Genomic DNA, 24,381 nt, shown 5'->3' on the forward strand with positions numbered 1-24,381 from the left:
CTTGAGAAGAGAGAAGATGGCTGTGCGTGTGCTTTGTGGACGCTCTGGCTTGGCACATGTGTTGGGGTATGAAGACCTCGCCACTTCCGCACCCCAGTTGATCACTTATTTTACTAAGTAACTGAGCACTACGTACAATCAGCATAACGTCAATTAGCAAAAAGAAACAGAACAGTTTGGAGAATGACTAACAACTTTCTCGTTGTAGAATAGGATAGCAGATGCTTCTGTAGCAGCCGGTGAGCAAAAAACATATGAGATATTCGTCCAGTCAACAAAGAAAACTAAATTTCCCTACTATAAGGCATCATGCATAGTGGCTCAACAAGTACGGTTTTTCATAAAATTGTTATATGTAAATAGTAGTGTCAGGCTAAAGTACACAACGCTTTATAAACATGATATTGATAAATAAATATTCAAATTCATTATTAATCCTCATTAAAGAGGAAAAAACCCCAAAGTTGCAAGAATTTACGTTAAAAAAACTTTTCACACTACCTCTAAAACATAATTTATGGAGTCAGGGGTTAACGTGTAAAAGACATCAATATTTTTATTTCTTATTAAAAAAATGATTGTTTTAGAAAAAGCTATCTCATATAAGCAATTTTTACTATTGCTAGTTGGAGGGTTCATATTTTATTTAAAGCCTACAGTCAAACAAGTAGAATATACATTAAAATAATTGAATAACTTCCTTACAAAATTGTTATATAAAAAGGGGGAAACAAGTGAATTTTGTAAAATATTTACATTATTTAATACAAATTTTAGGTGATCTCTCAAAAGAATGGAAAGTATTAATGAGGAGTACATTGATTTTTATGAGAAATTAACATATTTATTGTGAGAATATAATTTGTGTGCATTGTTTCACTACATAGATTCTATTAAAAGTTTTATTTAAAATAAAAAACATTTGATGATTTTATACAATTGATTTATGAATAAACATGTTATTTTACATTTCAATAATTTTATATACATATCGAGAATGAAACATATTCTTTAAATGAATTAATTTAGAATCTCTGATTTGAAATAGAATATGTAATACATTTTTAAAGATTTTTAATCTCATATTTGTATTGTTATTTTAAATTTAACATTTGTTTTATCTTAGTAGATGGAGTGTTCAAATGAGTTAACAAATTTGAGTAGTTAAGATATATAAAGTTATACAAATTAGAAGAAAATATAATACATATAACATTTTAAATGTTGATAAACTTAAAGAAATTTGGTTAAATCATTGCAGAGTTGAAAGTTTCAATTTGTAAAAACATTGAGTGTTTTAGATGAAAAAAACTTAATAATTGGTAACAGAGATAATATGTAGTCAATGGTTATTGCAAATTAGAAAGTTAAAGATAATGGTTGTGTTAAGAGTAAATTTTGAAATAATCAGATTTTTCTTTAAAATTCTTAAGTTTGCTCTTTTATATATTTTAAAATATTAATTTAATTGGTTGTGATATTACAGTTTGCTATTGTTATTAAAATGTTTAATGTTTTCTTAATTTTGCTTTTTTTAAATTAATATTTCAAAATTATTTATATGTTTATGATATTTTCTTAACTTTTGCATGATGAGTTTCACCAAAACTAAACTATTATTTACAAATTTGGTCATTACTAATTCTGAATTTTAAAAACCATACAGATAAAAAATGTGGTGCCTAATTTTTGTTACAATGCTTAATTAACATGGTTGCTAACATGTTAATAGTTGTGTATTATTTGTTTAAAAGAACTGTGATTGTTCTATTTCACAATCTAGATATACTTTTCAGATCCGTAAGAACCATTCAGAGATGGGTTTAGGAGCAAGGAGTGCTGGAGTTGGAGCAGATTCACCTCTGACTCCTGTGGTGCTCTCTCCAGACTCCCGCAACACCTCTGCCACTGTCAGCAGCTCCACCAATCCTGACACAGGTAACCTTACCTTCTCATTATCCTCTTCCAGGCCTCATGCAGTTAATGCATGTCGTGTGTATTATACACATACTAACTGTATGGTTATGTGAATGTTGAGTTCATCTCCAGTTGACTATGCAGAGTCTGATATCTGACTTACTCAATTCTTGTCAACCTTCTCAATTTCTTGTTTGGAGATGAGTTGCTTGTTATTTTAGTAAACCTCACTGACTATTACAATAAACTGATATCACAATGTGATAATCATAAAATATATCTCAATAGCAAAAGCTTTACAGTATGGACAGTAAATCCATAATGTAGCATCATTATAACACATACTGTAATTCATCTTTATCCTTCTTTAGCCTGGCTATGGAGCCTAATCTGGCTAAATTTAGCTATACTTATTTTCTTTTTATCTTTTTGAAAGTTAAATAATAATTTACATGAACCATGTCGGTCAGGTTATAATAATTTGAAAGCCCGTCCTTTCTAATTCAGTTTATAAACTTAGTTTCAAGCTGAGAAAAAAACATAAAGACTATAAGTTCGTAGTTGAAGGAACCCATGCCTCACATTTTAACAGGAGTGCAGCAAAGATGACAGTAGAGGGTGTGGCCCGTACGGCCCGCTACTTAGCCTCAGCCAACTAGGAATATGCTGCGTTGTCAAACTGTACATCCGCTGGACAGACACAAAAGCTTTACTTAGCAGTGTTCTTAATCTTAATCTTAGCACTCCAAAAAATATGACAGCTGCTCTTAATCAGAGGCATAAATAAGGAGTATGAGTAGACCTACGTTTTGGTAACAGAATCATTTCTGTAGGCCCAGTATTAAGATAGTTTATTCATCTCTCAATTTTTTTTAGAAATACAATTTGTTCTTATTTTCTGCCATAAATATTTTTTCAAAATTGTGTTGTCAGACTAGTGTTGTATAAAAAATTATGCACAAATTTATCCATTTAATCTTTGCTGTACCTCTTATAGTTTCCAAGATCCCTTCAGTGTACATAAAATTTGAAACACACTATATACCTGTATAGGGTGAACCGCTATCCCTATGTTTATGTATAGGGTGAATCCATCCCTGTATTCTAGGATGGCTTAAATGGAGACCAGGCCTCAGGGAACTGAGGTAGGATGTTTTTGTCCAATAATATACCCAATCCAGTTTAATCTGACTTTCCCTTTGTCATACGAAGCACTTGTAAAGTCTTGGGGATACTCCAAGTAAAACTTCTCATGATCGGGTAAATCCCTTCCGGAAGAGGTTACGAGCGTTTATGTTCAAGATAGGTAAGTTTTAAAGCTTGGAAGTGCCCCTATGGCGATGCGGAGCATGACAACCCCAACCACACGTTCTTCTTTTGCAGATGGTGGGAAAACAAAATAAGGAGACTTTAGATTGCCATAGCCTGACTCTCACTGGACACCATTGTTTGGAAAATGATCTCTGACAGAAAGATTTGGAATTCTGTCTCTTCCTATGTACAGGGGGTTCTGAAAGTCAAGAAATTAGAGAAAAAGTAATACAGCCCCGGTGCTACACAACCAATGGCCTGATACTGTAGGAGCCCTCTGTTGGCTTAAGTAGACACCCGCTTAAAGTAATGTGGAAAGCAGTCCCGAAAGGGAGTGATGCCTGGGCCGATGGAGTTTTTAGCGGGTGTGAGTCCCACTCACCAGCGGAATATGTTTACAGTGCTTTAGCGTTTTCCCCACCATCACAAAAAAATTACTCCTAGTCAAAAAATTGTATGATATGAATCAAAGTAATAACATTGTTCTGTATTATATATCAAGGATATTATAATAGATTTCAGTCATACTTATTTATGCTTAAATAGATTTTAGAAAAGCACGAGAACATCAGAAGTTCTCAGATAAATATTTAAAAAAAATTAAAGCCATAATAATAAAAGCATTCTTACTAGGCACAAGGCGATTGGCAACAGCGAGAACACACTGTGCCTTTATTGGCTGGACTCAAACTCTCTTCTCTGCTGAACTCGGATGTAGTGAAGTTAGTGTTTGTATAAGTTGCCCAAGTTGTTTAATAATAGAGAATTCATCATAATATATCAATTTTAGTTATAAAAACATTTTCGAATCATAAGAATGTAATATTGTTTAATGTTATTTAATTTTTTTATGCCTAAAAAGATTATTATACATTGTTTTATCTTAAAGAATGAGTAATTCACTATAATGGCCTTACTAACTGGATGGCTTTTAATTCCACATTTTATTATTTAAAAATCTACGTTTTGATTGTTTGAGACAATCAATTTATTTATATGCTATCATGTTTTTTTGAAGGGCTCTATAGTGTAGTAATGGTAGCATTCTCTCATGGTAAGTGGGGCAAGTATTTTTTGTTCATATTTTTTATATTATACATCTTTATCTACATATATATCTTTCATAAAAATTTACTTTAGCTTGTGAAATGTTACATAATTTCTTTATTATAATGTGTAGATAGATAAAGAATGAATCTTTTTAAAATGTTTATATAAAAATGTAGTTTATAAATCATTAATGTATTGCATTTGTAATTTTTCAGAATGCGAGAAAATTATAATAATCTTAGCTAATTGGCCTGTAAAGAAAACATTATGACCAGCAATCTCATCCATAATCAAAAATCAAAAGTTTGAAATTAATTCCATAATTTTTAAGCTTTTAGGTGAATTATTTTCCTTGTATTATTTTAGCTCCACTCAAGATTATTTAGTAATTCGAAATATTCTAAACAAATAATATACAAAGTGCGTGTATGTTTTTTATTACAATAGTTTATTATGTTTGAGTCTTATACATATTTTAAAACTATTTAAAACTGTTACAATATTGTTGTAGATCGTTGGACGGATTCTGTAGGTTCATCTGATTCAGAGACCCAAGAGGAATATCTCAGATTACCAGACAAATTGGGCTCCTCCAGTTCACCAATAGTGCCACAAGTGAGTTTCTATCATATATATATATATATATATATATACTTGTTTTTTAAACTTCTCCTAACATTAAAGTTGTTTTCTATCACACTTTGGAAAGAATGGGAGTCAATTCTAGATCTGGTAGTCAAAAAAGTCTGTAATAGCAGGGCCATATTTGTCACGTTACAAGCTTTATTTTAAAATGAATAAAAGAATTGTATGGAGTTATCATTCGTAACCCATGTATTGAAGATTATCTTCCAAAAAAGTCTGTAATAGCAGGGCCATATTTGTCACGTTACAAGCTTTATTTTAAAATGAATAAAAGAATTGTATGGAGTTATCATTCGTAACCCATGTATTGAAGATTAGCTTCCAAAAAAGTCTGTAATAGCAGGGCCATATTTGTCACGTTACAAGCTTTATTTTAAAATGAATAAAAGAATTGTATGGAGTTATCATTCGTAACCCATGTATTGAAGATTATCTTCCAAAAAAGTCTGTAATAGCAGGGCCATATTTGTCACGTTACAAGCTTTATTTTAAAATGAATAAAAGAATTGTATGGAGTTATCATTCGTAACCCATGTATTAAAGATTATCTTCCAAAAAAGTCTGTAATAGCAGGGCCATATTTGTCACGTTACAAGCTTTATTTTAAAATGAATAAAAGAATTGTATGGAGTTATCATTCGTCACCCATGTATTGAAGATTATCTTCCAAAAAAGTCTGTAATAGCAGGGCCATATTTGTCACGTTACAAGCTTTATTTTAAAATGAATAAAAGAATTGTATGGAGTTATCATTCGTAACCCATGTATTGAAGATTATCTTCCAAAAAAGCTAATATTGCATAACAATTTGAAAAAAATCTTAGATGGAGCTACCAAGAGTAGAAGCAAACATTTGATAGTTAACTTTGTAACTACATCTCTTTGTAAAGTAATAAAACATGTTATATTTTAAATTCATTTTTTCATTGTGTTAACTTCAGCCAAAATGGTGTCTTATAGAATAAGAAATAAAGGGGAAAAAAAGCTGTTTGTAAAAAATGCAGCTTGTATTGTTTAATATATATTTCAATTACTATATAAATATACACACACAGGGTGAGGCAGTCCACCCATCCACGATGTATAGCAGCTGAACCAAGAAACTTATCTTCTTGTTTTAACAAGAATGCCCATATTTTGACCCCAAAGAATTAGGGAAAATAATTTTTAACGTACAAAAATACCCCCAAATGGAAATTTGGGGAGGGAGGGGTACTTTTGTAAAAATTTGGAAATGTAAAGGTAGGTCGAACCTTACCTTATTTTAAAGGTTCCTATTTACTGATCATTTTGAAACAAACAAGTTTCAATTTATTTCACTTCTTGTATACAGGATGATCCAAATTGTCAAAATTATAAGGTTTCAGTTTTTTTACTGTCATTTCTTGTTAAAAATTTTAACAAATCCAAATTTTTATTTAAGGTTACCTTAGAAATACTCTTTCTAAAAATACATGTTACAGTTGTCACTTTTCAGCACATTTCAAATTTTTTTAATAGTTACAATTTATTATATTTTAAACTTGTAAAACCTAAAAACTTCTAATAGCAAGGTATGACTTTCATAACACTTATCAATACCTCTGTTTAGAACTAAAACGTTTTGTTTTTAAAGTTTGGATTTATCTTGTATGGTTGAGAAATGGCACTAAAACTACAAATTTTCATAACCTTTTGTGTTAGAGCATTTTAAACTCCTGTATTTACTATAGGTTCTTAGTGAGTTAATTATTTTTAAATATTTTTTTCCGATTTACATTTGTCTTTCTGGTGAGTGTATAATTTTGTGGAATTTTTGTTAAATTACATCGATTTAAATTTGGTGGTAAAACAAACGTAACAAATTAGCTTGTGCAAAGTTTATACCTATGGTAAACTTTGCAACATAGCTTCATATTATAAAATTGATTGATACCACCACAAAAAATAACAATATAAAATAGGTAATAATATTGTAACCAGAAAGACGATGAAATATTGTGGTACTATTACAAAGAAGTTGGAATGTGGTTTACTATGTGACATGTTCGTAACTCATACTGCCGTGGCAAGCAATTTTAATTTTTTATGAACGTTTATTATTCATTATTTTGTTAAGCAGCTTTTTAAGTTAAAGTGGTTTATTAAAAAAAATGTCTTTTTTGGTGTATTAATATATTATAAACAACATGAATAATTACATTAAATTCATCTGTAGTAATCTTGTTCAAAACATTCGCCGCAAGTGTTTCACAAGTTGTAGAGTTAAAATAAAGAAGGGAGAAGTGCAAACAGTTTTATAATGGTACATGTTATTGCTATTGAACAATAATAAAACTGTTAGCACTTTCATTCTATAATTAAATTTTATACTGTGATTGACCAGTGAAATATTCATGACATGAGATGATTGGGTCACTTCTGATGCAATCTGATTGGAAAATCAAGAGAGGATGACACCTCTAAATTCAGTATGAAGCATATTTTATATTCAACAGAGGAGGATCATATGTATTCTTCAAAGAAAAAAGTAATTTTACTGCACACATTATTCGAATAAATAAAATATACGTATTATCAGTCTTTTTTGTATTGTGTAATCAAAATGTATTAAAACTAATAGTATCATTATTCTACCAATTGATTAAACAATACTTCACTCATTATTATACTCATCATGTCATTTTGTACACAATTTATGTGTGTTTAGTTGGTCTGATAAACAAAATATTGTATATTATCAATTATGAACATATATATATTTTGTAGCAATCCAACATTCGGTCTCAAGCCGAATGCAGGTATGTTTATGTCTGATATTTTGTTTCAGAATGTTCACAAGGACGAATCAGAACAGTCGGAATATTTAAGTCTTACATCTCTATCAGACAACAAGGTAAAATCCACTAGCTTCCAGTATTTAAAAAATAATGAAGAATTCACTGCAAAGAATTCACCAAGTTCTCAAATCCAATCGTCACAACCATATCAATTACTTAATAAAAATGAAGTGTGTAGAAAGAATAAAGGAGATAATGTTGAGACGTCGGAGGAAGAAAATATGATTCAATCACTATTTTCCAAGATTGTCCCAGCAAAACTGAGAACTGGGAATCCACAAGGTTCTGCCATCAGTAACATTTCCACAGCAAAAGTTCCCAATCAGATCATAAACAGTATATCTAGCAGTGTTGTAAGTGACAACTCAGTATGCGCTGATGATGCTTCATCGTTCAAGGATCTGGGTAATCTGGAAACCTGGTCCGAGGTCAGCCTCACGTCTCCCGAATACGAACGACACAAGGGTGAAGTGTGGACTGAAGTTAACCTTAATGATTCATCCTCACCTAGCTCTGACTTGCCTGAAAATCAGGTAAAAAATCACATTGATCTCTTTTATGAATTATTGCAATATTTATTGTTATGGGTTTTATAAGTGTTAATACTTTAAAATCGGATTAAATTAAAAGTTTGGATATAAAAGTGGCTTAAAAAACATAAATAGATTTTTTCTTCATTTTAGTTGTTTTAAAATTTTTTGTCCAAAGGATAACAAATTTATTAGAACATGGATAAAAAATAGAAAAAGATCCGGAGCACAGAATATATATCTCTAGTCACAGGTAAAAACCCAGGGATCCTTTTTAGTTAAGTAAATTATACCTGCCAGAATGTGTTTGAATATACATACTAAAAATAGAAGAAAATTAAAGAATCTTCATTCAAGCCTAGAATGTTAAAACAGTGATCTTTGATCGGTTGTTTTGCAAAGCTGTAACATTGAAGTGAATTGTTAGTACCAACAACAGAAAGAGAATTTTCTTTATTTGTATTACCACAAAATAATACTTCTACCATTAATACTTTCTATTTATATTTGTAACATTGGCCGGCCAGCAGCAAAAACTAAGTACAGTGAGTGTGATATGTAATAAAATAATGAAATGTAATAAAAACTATTCTAAATACACTTATCAGTAATTGCATGTTTTTTTTTTGTTATTGCCATAATATATTGGATAAAAGTCTAATATAGTTCTTCGCAGATAAGAAATCTTTAAAATAGTGTATCGTCTTATATGTTATGGATCTAAGATGCAGTGATAACAGCAATAATGAAATACCTCTACTGAGGGTTTGAACCAAGGTCACTCTATAGTAGATTATAGTCATCAATAATAGCCTTGTATTAAAAGCCTAAAACCCAACAGATCATAATGGGTAGCAAAAAGATGGTTAACCTGCCAAATGTTGTGGCTGCCGCAGAGGTAGAGTGCTTGGGAATAATAATCGATGAAAATCTCCTCGTCGCTCTACATACAGAATACATTTACAGTAGCACTAATAATATTTTAAACTTTTTACATCTATTATTTGTATTGTAATAAAGAAATTGCATTTCTATTTAAGGTCGATAATATAAATTAAACCAGTCTTAAATAAAATATGGAATAATTTTCTTTTTGGATACTATGCCTACAAACGTTATGAAACAAAATGCAAAAGAACAGTTATACTATACTTATACAGAAGCTTGTGGGGAAGTATGGAATAACAAAATATACAGACAGTGTTGTTTTAATGCATAAAATAATTACCAAACATAGATCCTATATTTTTAATGTTTTTTACAATCTATTTTACAAAAGTTTAAATTTAAATACATTTAAATGATGCTTTTTATACATGCCGATCCCTTAACATTCTGACATTTCATAAAAGAATATAAAATATAGTATATACACAAGCAAAGAATAAAAGTAAACATATACTATTTAGGATCCGCCGAATTATTCTCGTTGAAATTTATATTTATGCTGTAAATTTTATACTCTTTGGTATATTACAACAAATATTGGAAAGTGCACTTAATGATTGAAATTAAAAATTAAAAAAAAGTATTCCAGTTGAAATTAAAATTAAACTTAAACAATGTTGTATTTGAAATGTACATATATAATTTATATATCTTGACAAGTATATAGATTATAAATTTTGTTTTATATTATGTAGACAATTTAAAACAGATCATCTCTTATTTAAACAAAAAAAGTCATTTTGACTTTGTGACAAATTGCTAAGCTTGTTCTAAATGTTCTGACTGTAATTTGGAAGAATCTTTTGGTGTTTTAAATTTCTCTTTTAATGAGTATCAATTATTCATTTCATCGTGAGCCATTGCATGTGTGAAACCAATTTGTCGTCTTGCCTGTTGAATGAAGACCAATATTAATAATAGTAATGTTTCTTTATGCATGTCAAACCAATGTTTAAAAGCAATGATATAAAATTGTCAAGAGTTAAAAAAGAACAAAAAATATTGACTCATTCATAGTTTATAACAACTTGCAAGACTCTCCATCCCAACCCATATAACGAAATTAACCATCATGATCCACAAACTCACCAAAAGAGTAGTAGGCTCCTTGCACCAATAGGTGCCTTAGCTACTTCTTAAACAATTATTCCATGTTTTCCATACACAAATCCAATGGCAACTTGTTTATAAGTTCATCTCCTACCAGAGACGGTAGAACTTGGAAATATCGGAGCCTCTGTGACATGGTTAACAAAGTGTGTATAACAGAGACAAGGAGCATCTAGACCTTGACAGTTCATTCGCCATTGGCCCACGTGTTACCCCTGTTTGTACGCAATATGTTTTGCTATTTTTCAAATAGTTTTTTATAATATTATTTGTGTAACATGATATTCAATCATATTTAAATAATTATCATAGTCAAGTTTGTTATAGTAGTGTCAAGTTGAAGTTTGTATGTGTGTTATAAAGAATATCATTGTTATTGTGAAGTGTACTGGCTGTAGAGTGTTATTTGTACTATAGTTATTCCATAACAGTTTATTAAAAGAATTATATCCATGAAGTGCTATTGAAAGAAAAGTTTTTGAAAAAACTTGCAAAATGAATTTTGAGTACATGACTACAAGCCAAAGTAACAAATATTATCCTCCCTCATTATCTAAAAAAATCGTAGTCTGTCAAAATATTACATTTTTCTTAATCACTTAATAGCTACTGAAAAAATTCTCAGATGATAGTTATTCATTTTAATTGCAACTTTTCTTAAATGTTCATCAAATAGGTTACTTATGTTTTAGAGCTCAACTGAGTAGTTAAGAAAGACACGCAAAAAATGTTAGCTGAAAATATTCCTCTTAGTATTTATCAAACTAACATAAATTTCCTCTTATATATGAAACTTTTTTTAGTTCTTGATAACAATGACACTCAACTAAAAATGTGTTGAGAACATAACATAAAAGGTGTTCAATTGTTGTACTCAAGAGAGATGTATAAACAAAAAAACTGTTTTCATCACTCACATTTGACACAGAAACTAGTTGTACTAAAAACAACTTGTTCAAAAACACCACTTTGTTAGGATACAGGGGTTATATAAAATTAATGTTTTTGAATTTGGCAAAAATTATGAGAAAGATATGTTGTCTATGCACATTTTTATTAGCCACCAATTTATTTTTAGAACTTCGGTCCTCTAAGTAACATATCTTGATTTAAATGTTTCAGGATTCTAAAGTAACTACAATCGAAGGTACATCAGTGAGTACGAAATCAAAATTGGACTCAAGTTTATCAACATGGATTACCCGGTCATCTGCAGAGCAAGAAAACAGTTCAAGACGACAGAGTTTGGACACCCTCATTCTGGGAGGTTTAGCCACTGGAGAAAGAGTAAAGGAAATTTTCTCCCAAGGAATTATGAAACTTAACATATCTTCGCTAACTGATCGTCGGTCCAGTGAGCCCAAGTTTGAGAAAACTGGAACGGGTGTTCATTTACCAGCCACTAATTCTGCATCACTCTCTGTTAAGAAAGTTCCATCCCCATTGGAAAAGTCCATGATTTACTTACATCCTGAGGATGATTCTACATCAGACAGTGAGAGCTTAGCAAGGTAAAATCTTGTAATTTTACAAGCAACCTTGTAAAATGTTTTTATCTTTGTTTTAAAACTCAAACAAATGAACATCTAAATTTACTTTAATTATAAAATACACCCCTATTATTCTGGAAGTATTTTCATTTTATTTAGAATATTTTGCACAGAATTAAACTGCATGAGCCACTCTTTCAGACACTAGTTACGATTTACAGTAATAATGTGTGTAATTTTAATAAATTTCTCAACCTTGATGTGAATTTTAGTATTTTTGTTAGTAAAAAATGTCCATAATACAAAAATAGACACTACTAGTCAAAATGAATGAGCTAGTGTATGTTAAAATTCGTTTGTCAGTAAACAGTAGACATTCAATAGTACAATATAGCCTATATTACCATACTGGAAAAATGTATAATCAGTAAAATGTATATTCGTTGCCGTTAGGCAGCATCGAAAGTAATATAGTATTTACACTTATACTGGACAAAATCTTTCTTAAACATAAAAGGTTTTGTTGGTCTATAATGATGGGCATGGAAATAAATTTTACTGTGTTGCAGTGTGGAGATGCTAACAGATGACCAAATATCATCATTGATGCTGGAGCAAGATCTGCAGGAAGTGTGTCAGAATGTATTGGGCACGCCCATCTCTGAAGTTGCACCTTTGTTTGCCTCTCAAAATCACCTCTAAATTTCTCCTTACCACTCTTTAATAGGTACATGACTTATTCTAATGTGTATATTTTATTAGGAAATCACACTAGTAAGGTACATGTTTTTATTACAAAGGTGTAAGCTTTGATTGTTTGTAAAATATTAAACAGAGATTCCCTCAATTTTTCATTTAGTGTTAATAGACATAGACATACCTTTATTGTCAAATTCACCAAGAATAATGATGGCAGCAAATGAATACTACAAACTCATAACAAAAAATTACTACATGTCTTCATTAGGTTGTTCTTTAGTGGACATAGTGCATGGATTTAATATACCACTAATAATTGAGATAAAGCTGTGATGTGCTACTACTACTGAGTTAGCCTTTATACTGAACTTGGAAAGAAAATCACTTCAAAGTTTTAATTTTTATTGATAACTACTTTTGGTCCAATGCCTGTAGTGAGTTCTTCTTATTTTAGTGATCTATATGTAAAGTTCACTTTACAGACTTGTACATAGTGACCTGAGAGTACTGAATGATTTTTTATCTGTTGGAGCTAATAAAATCTACAATGAAGAAATAAAGTATTTTACTAAATAAAAAATAAATAACTTATTTGAATGATATCAGAACAATAATTGTGAAATGACTGTCTGGTTGACACTAAACCAAATTATTATTACTTCACCGTTTTCAGTATTACAGAAATGTATATTAAAATATAATAGATAATATTTAATAAATAAATAAAAAACCTTAAATTATAAACGCTAAACTAATAATATAAAAAAGAGGGACAATAGACAAATTTCTTTATTTATATATCCTTTGAGAACAATAATTGCATCAACAGTTTTACATAAAACAAACAGTTAGTTAAAAAAACGTTCAGATATAATTTATCTTGATTACAATGTATGTCAAGTTAAAAAAACCAAGTGGGATTAATCTGGTTGCCCTCCAGTTGATAAATTCTTCCAAGGTGTAGAAAGTGTGCTCAAGCAACCACTCCATGAGATGCTTTTTGAAGGTTTTGTCTTCACGGATTCGTTTTAACTGTTCAGGTAGGAGGTTGAACAGCTTGGCTCCTGCGTAGGATGATTTCTTCTCGTAGAGGGAAGTGTGTTGAATCGGCATGGCAAAAAAGTTTGTGTTATTCCTAGTGCGGTATTGGTGAGAATCTCTTAGTCTCTGGTGATTCTTGTCTACTGGATGATTGACCACTTCAAGAATGTAAAGTGATGTGACAGTCATTATTTTATGTTCTTGGAACGCCCTTCCAAAAACTGAAAGTATGATCTGTTGAATATTAACAGTTAACATTATTTGGCACTAAACAACAAACTATTTGAGGTAACTGGAAAAGTAAATCATTCCAATCCACCGATTTAATTACTTCACCGAAGAATACTTATTTTAATTTTACATGAAAAAATAAATTTGTAATTACACTTCAAAATAGTTAAAGACATGTTTATGTTAATTATTTATTTTAGGCGCGTTTTTTGTAAAATACTGTACAGTTGGGACTATGAACTATAAACACTCAGCTGCTGTCAAAAAAAACATTCCTGGGGCTTATTGATAAATAAATATAAGTAAATGCACTATCTGTATTTCCAAGTTTCTTGTAAATACTTAACCAACTATACCAATCCCTCCCGATTCAATAATCTAGAAAATCATTTCCATTTAACCTGTTGACGAGTGCGCACGGCATTTGCCGTGCCGCTATGACCGTCCATACTGAGTGCCTCATTGACCAGTGACAGACTTTTACGGAGTAAAATAAAAAAAACTTTTAAATGTTAATAAACTTGTATATTATAGTTTAAATGTATATAAAAATACATTGTAGATTGTTAAAAGCAATAATTTCGTTTTAAAACTTTGCTAGTGTGTGATACTGCTCAAAACAAGGATATATACAAAGAGCGACCTCACATATTGAACATTCATAGCTGGTTTCATATCTTCTTTGTCCAGTTTGAGTGGTGTGTTTGCACACATAGCACTGCCTGAGTAGTTTACGCTTCTTTGTGTCATTCTGGGGAAGTGGCCTTATAAAATGGCGACCTAGGAGGCGTAGCGGGTCTTGTGTCCCGCCTCAGATCGGGCGTGCCACGTTCTTTCCGTTGTTTTTTTCCGTGAAATGATTTTCTAATAGTTGTCGGGTCAGATTTAGCCTAAAGTCCATTATATGCAATCTTACAGAAGGGTTTTTTTTTCTTCTGGTATTCCTTAAACATGAAAAAAGAGTTCAAAACACAGATGTCAAGTAAATGGTAAAACACTTTAGTGTACTACTTGATGGTTTTTCTTGTCGTATCGTTAAATGAAATCATCATGTCGGATTTGTCTACAGCTCCCATATTTGCGTTGTAATTTGTGACACATTTTGGCTTTAGCTTGTTTTCACATGACCTGGTGTTCACATTAGTCATCTCACTTGTGTCAACTGTAGACAACATTGTCACTGGCCTCCTGTCACACCATCTTACTACCAGCATGTTTTCATTATGCCGAGCTACCACTTCACCTTTCTTCATTTTTTGGGTAGACATGGTACATTTTTTCTTGTGTTTGATTCTTTGTATATTTTATTAGTTTCTGTAGCAATATGATTCACCACATCATAATCAAAAAATTCATAGAAAGCGTCAACCTCTTTCCATTCATTGCCTACAATCTCATCTGAAATAATAATTCCTGATTTTGAAGAGTTAAATTGCAAATTTCGAGGATGATATTCGCCATTATGCTACCATTTACAAATAGAGCATGGCTGTCACTGGTCAGTTTGTAAAGGGCTCGCAGGAAGGCTATCATCGTTATGATTGTCAAATTGGCCTTGTGGACTTACGGTTAAGTTTGCAGTAGAAGGTGAAACGTTCTCAAATAGGTCTGTAGCTTCATTTTCAGAGTCACTGTCAGTATACTCTTCATACGACTCCAACACATCACCTTCACTTATGTCTCTATACAGTTCACATCTAATTTCATCACTTCTGTCAATAAATTCCATGATGCAACTTTAGACGAACACAGTATTTACAAAAACAAGTAACATTTACTCTTACGAATAGCGCAATGGTGGTGATTGTACAGTAACCTATAACACGCAGGCTAAAAGCGCGCCAAAGTTCTTAACCTGAATGAAAACTTAAAATAATTTTAAAAGTTATCACCAGGTGCTACCACGATACAGGACTAGCAACACTGTACAGCGACACTATTAGGAACAACTGAAAAGTTTCAAAAATCTCCGCTAAACGTCACAGTAAGTCAGTGAGAACGAACTGATAGTCATTAGTCTGCAACGGAAAATGCTGTGCTCCCTCATATGAGACCAAACGGCAAATGCCGTGCGCACTCATTTTGGTATGATTTGCGGACTCGTCAACAGGTTAAAAAGGTTTAGCGAAGCCATTGTTTTAGCATATGTGCCATAAAAAGTAAACAATGTGTTATTTTTACCAGTCTAAGTTAGGGCTAAGAAGCTCGTAAATGCCAATAAAATGCTAATAAAATGTGACTTTTCATTGAGGTTACATTCACAATAAATAACTAACTCAGTTTCCAATTCTTTTTTTTTTTGTATTAATGTATAGTGTGTAGCATTGCAGTTCATCTTTAAGACAGATTATAATTTACGCAACAAAAGTAAATTCAGTAGATTCAATCAAACAATTGTGTTTTCCAGCTATCTTTAAAACTTGCTCAATGGAATGGTGATGCCTAGTTTTTTTTCTTCTAATAATTGCTAACTATGTCAATATTATTATGTATTACTTACATATTTTGATATATACCAGATAATTTGGATGTACCATTTTGGTTTATGTTTTCTTTTTTTCCTGAAGGGATTGTCTTGCACTTGCTTTCCTTAGAATAAACAACAAAATTATACCAAATTCTTACAGTCTTTTTAAATACACAATGATTTTTTCCTTTCCTGTATAAATTGCTTGGTTTCATACTCGTTGGAATTTTTCATATTCAATGCAAGTTTACAACATTTGTTTCAGCAGTGGATATTGAGATTTATTGTGTTTAGTCTGTTTTCCTGTTCTGTGGAAATAAAATACCTTAGTCTTGAAACTGGTTGGTTTATACTTGCCGGTAAAACCTATACTGGACATAACAAAAACAGATATGTCAGATACATTTAGACAAGCTAATGGAAGTACAGAATTTGTTTAACACTAATCGCAAATGTTTGGGTAGTGTTTTAAAAATCTAGTTTACTACAAAGAATGGTTGTTTGAGCTGCAAGTTTGAACATGAGGTAGTTTCTATTCTACTCACATTGACTGGTAAGAGGCTGAAACAGTGAAAGAAAGCCTCGCATTCTTCCATGGTGGCATGACTGAGATAGTATCCATTATTCTTCCTCATGGTATAACTTAAGATATCAGCAGGAGGTGGGCCCAACCCCCACCTTACCCATTCTGAATATGTGTCACTCAGAAGCCCTTATAGGAAGATGCCTAAATAAATTACAAATTTCAATGTATTTAAAAAAAATAAAAAGTAACAATTACTACTATCTTTAAATCTTTATGATTGTTAAATTAAAGTCAAAATTTAAATCAATGCAAGATAGTTCAGATATTTTTTGCTAAGAATTAAAGTTGTTGATATTCTAAACACTACTTTTTAAGAAATAAAAGACATAAGTTTTAAATCATACAAGATATTTATTTTGAGTCTGCAAAAATATTTGTGGAAATAATTGTAACAGTTTAGAGTTTCTATATTTAAAAGAATTATCTTCAAGAACGTTAACATTGATTTTCTTCCAAAAGCTTTTATACACTTATGTACTAGAAAAGTGTACTTTTAGATTATTACATTTTTTAAACAGACAAAATGCTTGATTAGGAGTTTTTACTGTGGTCTCACGCACTTTTTCTGTCACTCAAAAGTAATGAAAACTTTTTTCAGAACAACTTGAAGTAATTCAGGACAATCATTGCACATAAAGATAAATAATAAAAACTAACCTATGCCCATTGTAAATTCAATATTTAAAGATATGCAGTAGTCCCTAATATATTTTAAATGTTTATTATAATACATCTTTTGCATTTTAATTTTTATGAATTTACCAATTTATTAAGGACCCCAGAGGAAGAACTCTATTGATTTTCATGTCAAAAGGTCAAAATTAAAGGTAAAAATAAAATTCCAACATTTTTACATTGCTCTTATATGTAACTGTGATGTCAGTGAGAAAATCACAGAATAAACTAATTTTTAAACACAAGTACAGTCATAAGACATTTTATTATGTGATTTAGTAACAGTTACTTATAGAACTGAGAAAACTATGTTCTCAAAATCCCTTTCATGTTGCTTTAATCGTGCAGACCAATAAAATATGTAATTTCCAGTTCTCAAACTGTCTAAACCATGCACCAGATGGATTTCAGCTACAAGTTTTTAAATACAGGGTTAATAGGGTTCTTTCATCACAGTAAGAAATAATGTGATTTTCAATATAATTTTTCTGTTCCTATTTGCTTATGATTTTATATTTCTTTTCATAATTCAAGTACATATAGTATATATATATATATATATATATATATATATATATATATATATATATATATTCAGAACAGATCAGACATTGGGAAGGTTCCAATAGAGTTAGTTGTAATTTTAAATCTTGTTTTGAATAGTCATTAGTTACTTTGTTGTGATATTCTTATATCAGGTATTTTTTATAATAAGCAAGTTATTTTAGTTTGCCCATCTCACCTTTTGTTCGTGCATTTGAAAAGATTTTACTTACAATTTGTGCAAAAGTAACAAGTGAGGTGTAATTGAGCCAAAAATGCAACTGTATTGTTACGAGAATGTGGGAAAATGTTCCATATAAACAGGTTAACCTCTGATACAAAGGAATGTGACTGAACATTCAAAATCCCTGACAATAACAAAAGGGATAATAGATGAATAGCGTCATTGGAGAGAGAGCACTCAGTGGGTCAGCTTCTTTATCTGGCCTGCCCTGGCCCTCCTTATATGAGAGTTGGGTGGGCACTGTGACCCTTCACCACTTGCATCTGCCCTTCCCTCCCACACGTCTGTTCTCACTAGTAAGTTCTCAAATTCAAATGTTCTCAAAGCGCCAATATCCATATAAGGAGCTGTAGTGATGCAGTGAGTCAGTGGAGTTTTAGAAATGAACTTGTGAAGTGACATAATTAGTGGTAATACTTGTGATTGTGACATTTGGAATTGTGTTGATAATTATTGCCTGTGTCAGTGTTATATATACTTGTGTGTAAATAGATAGACAGTAGTTAATAGTGTTATTGTGACAGTATAAATTATTAACAGTTTTATAAACAATTATTTTATTTAAAGCCAGTCTAGTTTTAAGTCTAAGTTTGTAGATATTATACTTAGATTTATGTATAAGATAAATAAATAGTTAGTGGATTCAATATTTGCTGAGAGTTTCATTTAAGCAAACCTGTAAAAGTATATAATGTATCTGGTGGAGAGTGGATCATATATATATATATATATATATATATATATATATATATATATATATATATATATATAAATCATTTGGATTTAAGGTTACACAATAGGCCTTTGACAGTATGACATATCATACACAATTCTACAGCTTTAGTTTATCAATAACAATATAAACTCTTTAAACATTTCAGATGAGTTTAACTCATTATTTTACAATTAACATTCCTTGGTATTATAGGCAATCAGATTTTGTTATTTTTCATAATAAATGTCATAAATCATATGGTGTTATATTTTTGTTTAATTTATCTTTGTCCTTAATTGGTTTGAAAAATATTAATTAAATAATGTTAACAGACTTATCAACAAACAGTATTCATTACTATTCATTGTATTCATTATTTTCAAAAGTTATTTATTGGTTTCAACAACTTGTGGTAACATATTTGTGATTTTGGCCTCTAGCTGTCATCACTGCTTCCTTAAATATCTGAGATAATTATAAGTACGTTTGTATGTAAGTGCATTATATCTCCAGTTTTTAACAAGGTATTTGTGTTTGTTTTGTATTTCTAGGAACACCAACAATATGGGTTCTACAGTCAATGAATGGTGAAACGGCTCTGAGCAATTACTGTTTAGTCATTATAAACTATGTAGGTCTATAACGTATGCATTAAAATGTAGACAATACTTGTATTATTTTTGTAAATATTATGATTTAATTCTTTGTAACTCAGGAGAAAGTTTTATTTCAATTATTGCTATACTTTTGTTGTTTATCAATACTTAACTATTTGTCTATTTAAAATAGAATAAAATTGTGATCTCAGCTTAAACCAGTGCTTGTAGATTTGAATTAGTTAGTGAAGGCTTTTACAAGCGTTGTAGTTGTGTTAAAGAAATGTTCTTTACTGCTGGCCATTATTATTTTGAAAACATTCTATATGAATCTTTTATTTCAAATATATTACAAGAAAGTAAAATGCACACTGTTACACAGAAGTTTTAACTAACTATTGAACTCTGTAGTAGACCCCATTGTAATGGCTGCACAAGCTACAAAATTTCAATTGTTTAACAAGGGGTCAATGTACATAATTATAAAAGTATTTCTAAACGGAACAAATGTTTTTTTAACTTCTATCATTTATATTATTTATACTATATGCATTTGCAATATACTTAAATCTCAATACATAGTAGGATATGAACTTTATTTCTTTTCATTATATATAATATAATGTAAAATTTTGCGTGAGGGGAAGAATGAGAGAAAACATTTAACTGTTATCAATTGGTGGTAGCCATTACTAACTGATATGGCTAGATAAAACTTTGTATTTTTAAATTGTAAAAATGGTAAAACTGTATTTGTAATAACACAAGTTAACTATTTTGATGTTTTTAAGAGGTATAACACTCGTGAACCATATAAAATCAAGGCTTATAAGGACATTATTAGTTTTGTTCAAGTAAATCTGTACTGTTATTATATCCATAAATTATAACTTGCATCTTCTCTATTATATAAAAAAGTGTCTTGCCAATATAACAGGCATAAATATGTGATATGTTATCAACAATGAACATACTAGACCTTAATTTTCTGTATTAAATTGCTTTTTTAATTACGCTGTATAGTACAATCTACCATATCCAAACCTGTGATATCTGAACTCTACCATAACCAGGCTGGTTCTGATTATGGGTTCTTCCATGAAATAAGCACACTTTATACTGAAAACACACCCATTTTATTCCTTATAATTAATTACTGGTTGGGAAAGTAGGATCAGAATCGAATAGCTGAGGTTTGGTAGCATCTAGAAGCTATAAGTTGTGTCTAAGAGATAAGAAAACTTTACACAAAGCTTTTAGACATTTGTGCATGAATATATTATTGCTAAAATTCTATAATTACTTTCTATAAGGACTTTTTGTATTGATAATTATTAGATAGGATAACACCATCAAATGAAAGTAATTAAGTTTATCTCAATAAAACAAATATTTTATTTTTGTAAATGGATATTAACATATTCACTACTGAAGAGGCATTTATACGTCATTACATGCACATACAATTCTAATGCCTCTGATGCATGTATTCACCTTAGCAGACATGTCTTCCACCATTTTGTGGCTCAGCTGATCAATGTGTCACTGATTCCTGGTTGTAGTGGTCAAGTTTATAGGTTACTCATCTGAATTGCATTTTGTTCTAGATTTGAGTGGATGTTTTAGATTTTTGAAACCAAAAAACAAGGAAAAACTCTACCATGAGCATCCACTTTTTATTATTCTAAATTATGTTTTTTATGTGTGTACCAAAAAACTCCCTAAAGATAAACTTGTGATAAAGTTTTACATAAAAGTATTCAGCTCATAAAATCATGTGGGCATATGTAGCACCAAAGAGTTGTATTTATTTTTTTTTTACTACACTATATTACAAACAAAACATCATTATTTTATAGAAATATTCATAAAATGCTATTTCAAAGAAATGTGTAGAAATAAATATTTTAGTTAATTTTTTAGGACTGCCTATTTTAAATAACTAGGTGGAGATCTGCCATATTATGTGTTTAATATATTATTTTCTAATTCGTGTACACTTGTTCGTTATTAGCAACTTAAGGTTAGGGTTCATCGAGCGGGCAATATACCTTGTATTCTGAATTTTTGTATTATTTTACATTTCATTTTTTAATTTGTGTGCACTTGTTCAAATTTGAGAGCGAAATAAAAGTCTTGCAGTGATTATTCTATGATTATTTCGATGATGATTTAAGATACAGGTGACAAACCCTATCTCTAGGTATCTTTCTGGGGTAATTCAAAATTTAATTAGTCTGAGACCTGTTTCTACAACTGTCATGTACCCTTGGAAAATCCCAGCATAGACTAAGTCGATCAAGGCAAGTGGCTTGGTTTGGGGTGGGGTCATTAGAAAATAAAATACTGACTTCACAAAAGCTTATGTCACCCCATCATTTGTGACATTATAACGTTGCCTATGAGATATTTTTGTATTTTATAAGCAACAAAACAGAAAAGAGTTTGGTGTTTTGTTGTCGCCTGGGGTTCAAAGGGTTTAATAAATAAAAATGTGCTTTTGTAACGGGGTGAGGAAAGTTGCAACATTTGAGTGCAAAGTCTGTCCAGAACAACCAGCTATGTTTATTTAAACTTGTTTTTCAGATTAACACAACAAAACTAACTATTTATTAATTTGAAAACTTTTGTTGATTATTGAGTATCAACTAAACCTGTTAAACATATAAATGCTTCATTAGGACATAGCATAAAAGATTTAGATTATCAGATAATCAGTGATTAAGCCAGCAGTGTTAATGACACACATGTTTACATTTTTTCCGTTGAACATTAGTGAAGTCAATAACAATGCCTTATAGGTAAAATGAAATTTATGAATATCTATGTAAAAAGATTAAAATTGTTTCTTTGTCATAGCCGATATTGAAATTATAGGTAAAAATAATCAGCAGTGATTGTGTTAAAAATTGTGCAGTAAAGTTTCTAGGTGTATTCTAGGGATTCAAAAAATGACACTTTGTCTTTTATAAACAAGTATCTAAAAAAGCACATGGTGTAGGGGGAGGGGTCACAATTGATCAGTACTAATGGATGCTTGAAATTTCAAACTCAATCTTTTTGAAAACAGTGTATCATAGCTAAATTTTGCCAGGGATTGTTTTTTTTTTTATTCTCTTGATTAGTTTTTAAAAAGAAATCTTTTCTATTACGTATCTAAAATGTCTTTTCCAAAAATCAGAATATCCCAACATTTTATAAAAACATTTTTATTTTACTCAAATTTAATTTGTTTTACCAAGAAACCACTGAATGACAAAGACCGGGATAATAGGTGCATTGTCTTGAACGCAGTTGTCTGCCTTACTAAGTTATAACTCCTAAGGGGTGCATTTCAAGCTTATGAGAAAAAAAGTTTGATTTCTATCCCTAAAATAAGCCTTGAAATTTCTTGACATTATAGATATAGATAAACCTTTTAATTTCCTCACAAGCACATTTAATAAAAGATGTCATAATGTATTCAGATCTACTTGTATTATGTAACATATTTTAGTTATTTATTAGCTTTGCTGATATCAGTAGAGTTTTATATTCATAGTTCCATTTAGTATTATGTAATTTAATAGTTACATCTGTGTAATATTAAGTATATCTTTTACCTTTTCATTGGTGTTTGGTATAAAACTAAATATAGATAGGTATCTTGCCTATTTGATAAAATTTTTGAAACACTTGGTATATGATTGAAATGTCTAATTTTATTATATGGTTGGTGGAAATGATAAGAAGAATGAGGAAAGAGAATAAGGTTTATGTGTGACAAAAATGATTAGAGAAATCGTCTAGCTTGTATAAATATGATACATTCTAACTAAATCATAATTTAAGTTTGTTCCTCATTTATAGACACTAAATTATTCAGTGTGATGTCTTCTTTTGCTTAGTATCAGAGGTGGTTTCGATAAAAATGTACAATCCCACAATATGCAAGTTTGATTTTATATGTCTGTAGGTATTATACTAAAACTATCACACAGATAATATCTAGATCACTGTCTAAATTATTTGTATCTGAATAGTTGTCATTTGTATTCAGATATGACAGGTTCCTTCTATATTAATAAAATGTACTAAAGGTTAGTATTTAATTACTTTATTTGGATTTTTACTGATCTTTAATATTATGCTCATATTGTGTTAACTATTACACAAGGGTTAAATTTTCTGTTGTATTTTGCTTTTCTTTATGCGGGAACTAGTGTATTACTAAGGTTCCAGGTTTCCTCCCTGTACATGGCCTTCATTTTAGCTATTATAAACTGCAAATTCTTCTTATTGATATTATATTTGGCAAGGGTATTTATTTTCTATTTGGTAACCTTAATAATGTTAATGGTTCATTAGAGTTTAATAAGTTGTGCCTAAGGTATTTTTCCATCGCAATAAAATAAAGAGCAATATTATCTTAATAAGTTACATAGTTTTATGTGGTATAGTTGTTTCCAATTTTTGTACTGTTTCTGGGTGCAGAACTGCAAAACTATGAACATGTCTCTAAATATTCTGTGGAATGGTGAAAACCCTTGTTTGAAGTAGAATAATTAACTGTGCCTTTGATGTTGTTTTTGCTGGATTTATTTATCCCCCTCTACCCGCAATCCTATAGGTCTGAAGGCCTTGTTTTGGTTGGAGATGAGTTGTAAATGTGTTTTGATCATACTGTCCTCAGGCCAAATTAATTTGTGGCATAGTTTATTTATTGAGACACTTCAATATTTCTTAGCTAAGCTTCAACCAAAGAAATAATTAAGTGTTATTTCT

General features: G+C 30.4%; 1 protein-coding gene across 2 annotated transcripts in view; it reads left to right on the plus strand.

Moving 5' to 3' along the window:
- Positions 1 to 24,177, plus strand: part of LOC124369145 — a 65,848-nt gene extending 41,671 nt beyond the window's left edge. For both annotated transcript variants that reach the window (XM_046826924.1, XM_046826925.1), the window contains 6 exons: positions 1,797 to 1,938; positions 4,790 to 4,893; positions 7,733 to 8,275; positions 11,453 to 11,841; positions 12,390 to 12,547; positions 19,573 to 24,177. In XM_046826924.1, coding sequence (XP_046682880.1) covers positions 1,797 to 1,938; positions 4,790 to 4,893; positions 7,733 to 8,275; positions 11,453 to 11,841; positions 12,390 to 12,522 — 1,311 coding nt within the window. In that variant the 3' untranslated portion in view covers positions 12,523 to 12,547; positions 19,573 to 24,177. The remainder of the gene's footprint in view (positions 1 to 1,796; positions 1,939 to 4,789; positions 4,894 to 7,732; positions 8,276 to 11,452; positions 11,842 to 12,389; positions 12,548 to 19,572) is intronic.
- Positions 24,178 to 24,381: the final 204 nt, after the last annotated feature.

Source organism: Homalodisca vitripennis, chromosome X (genome assembly GCF_021130785.1).
Source record: "Homalodisca vitripennis isolate AUS2020 chromosome X, UT_GWSS_2.1, whole genome shotgun sequence".
Taxonomy (NCBI): domain Eukaryota; kingdom Metazoa; phylum Arthropoda; class Insecta; order Hemiptera; family Cicadellidae; genus Homalodisca; species Homalodisca vitripennis.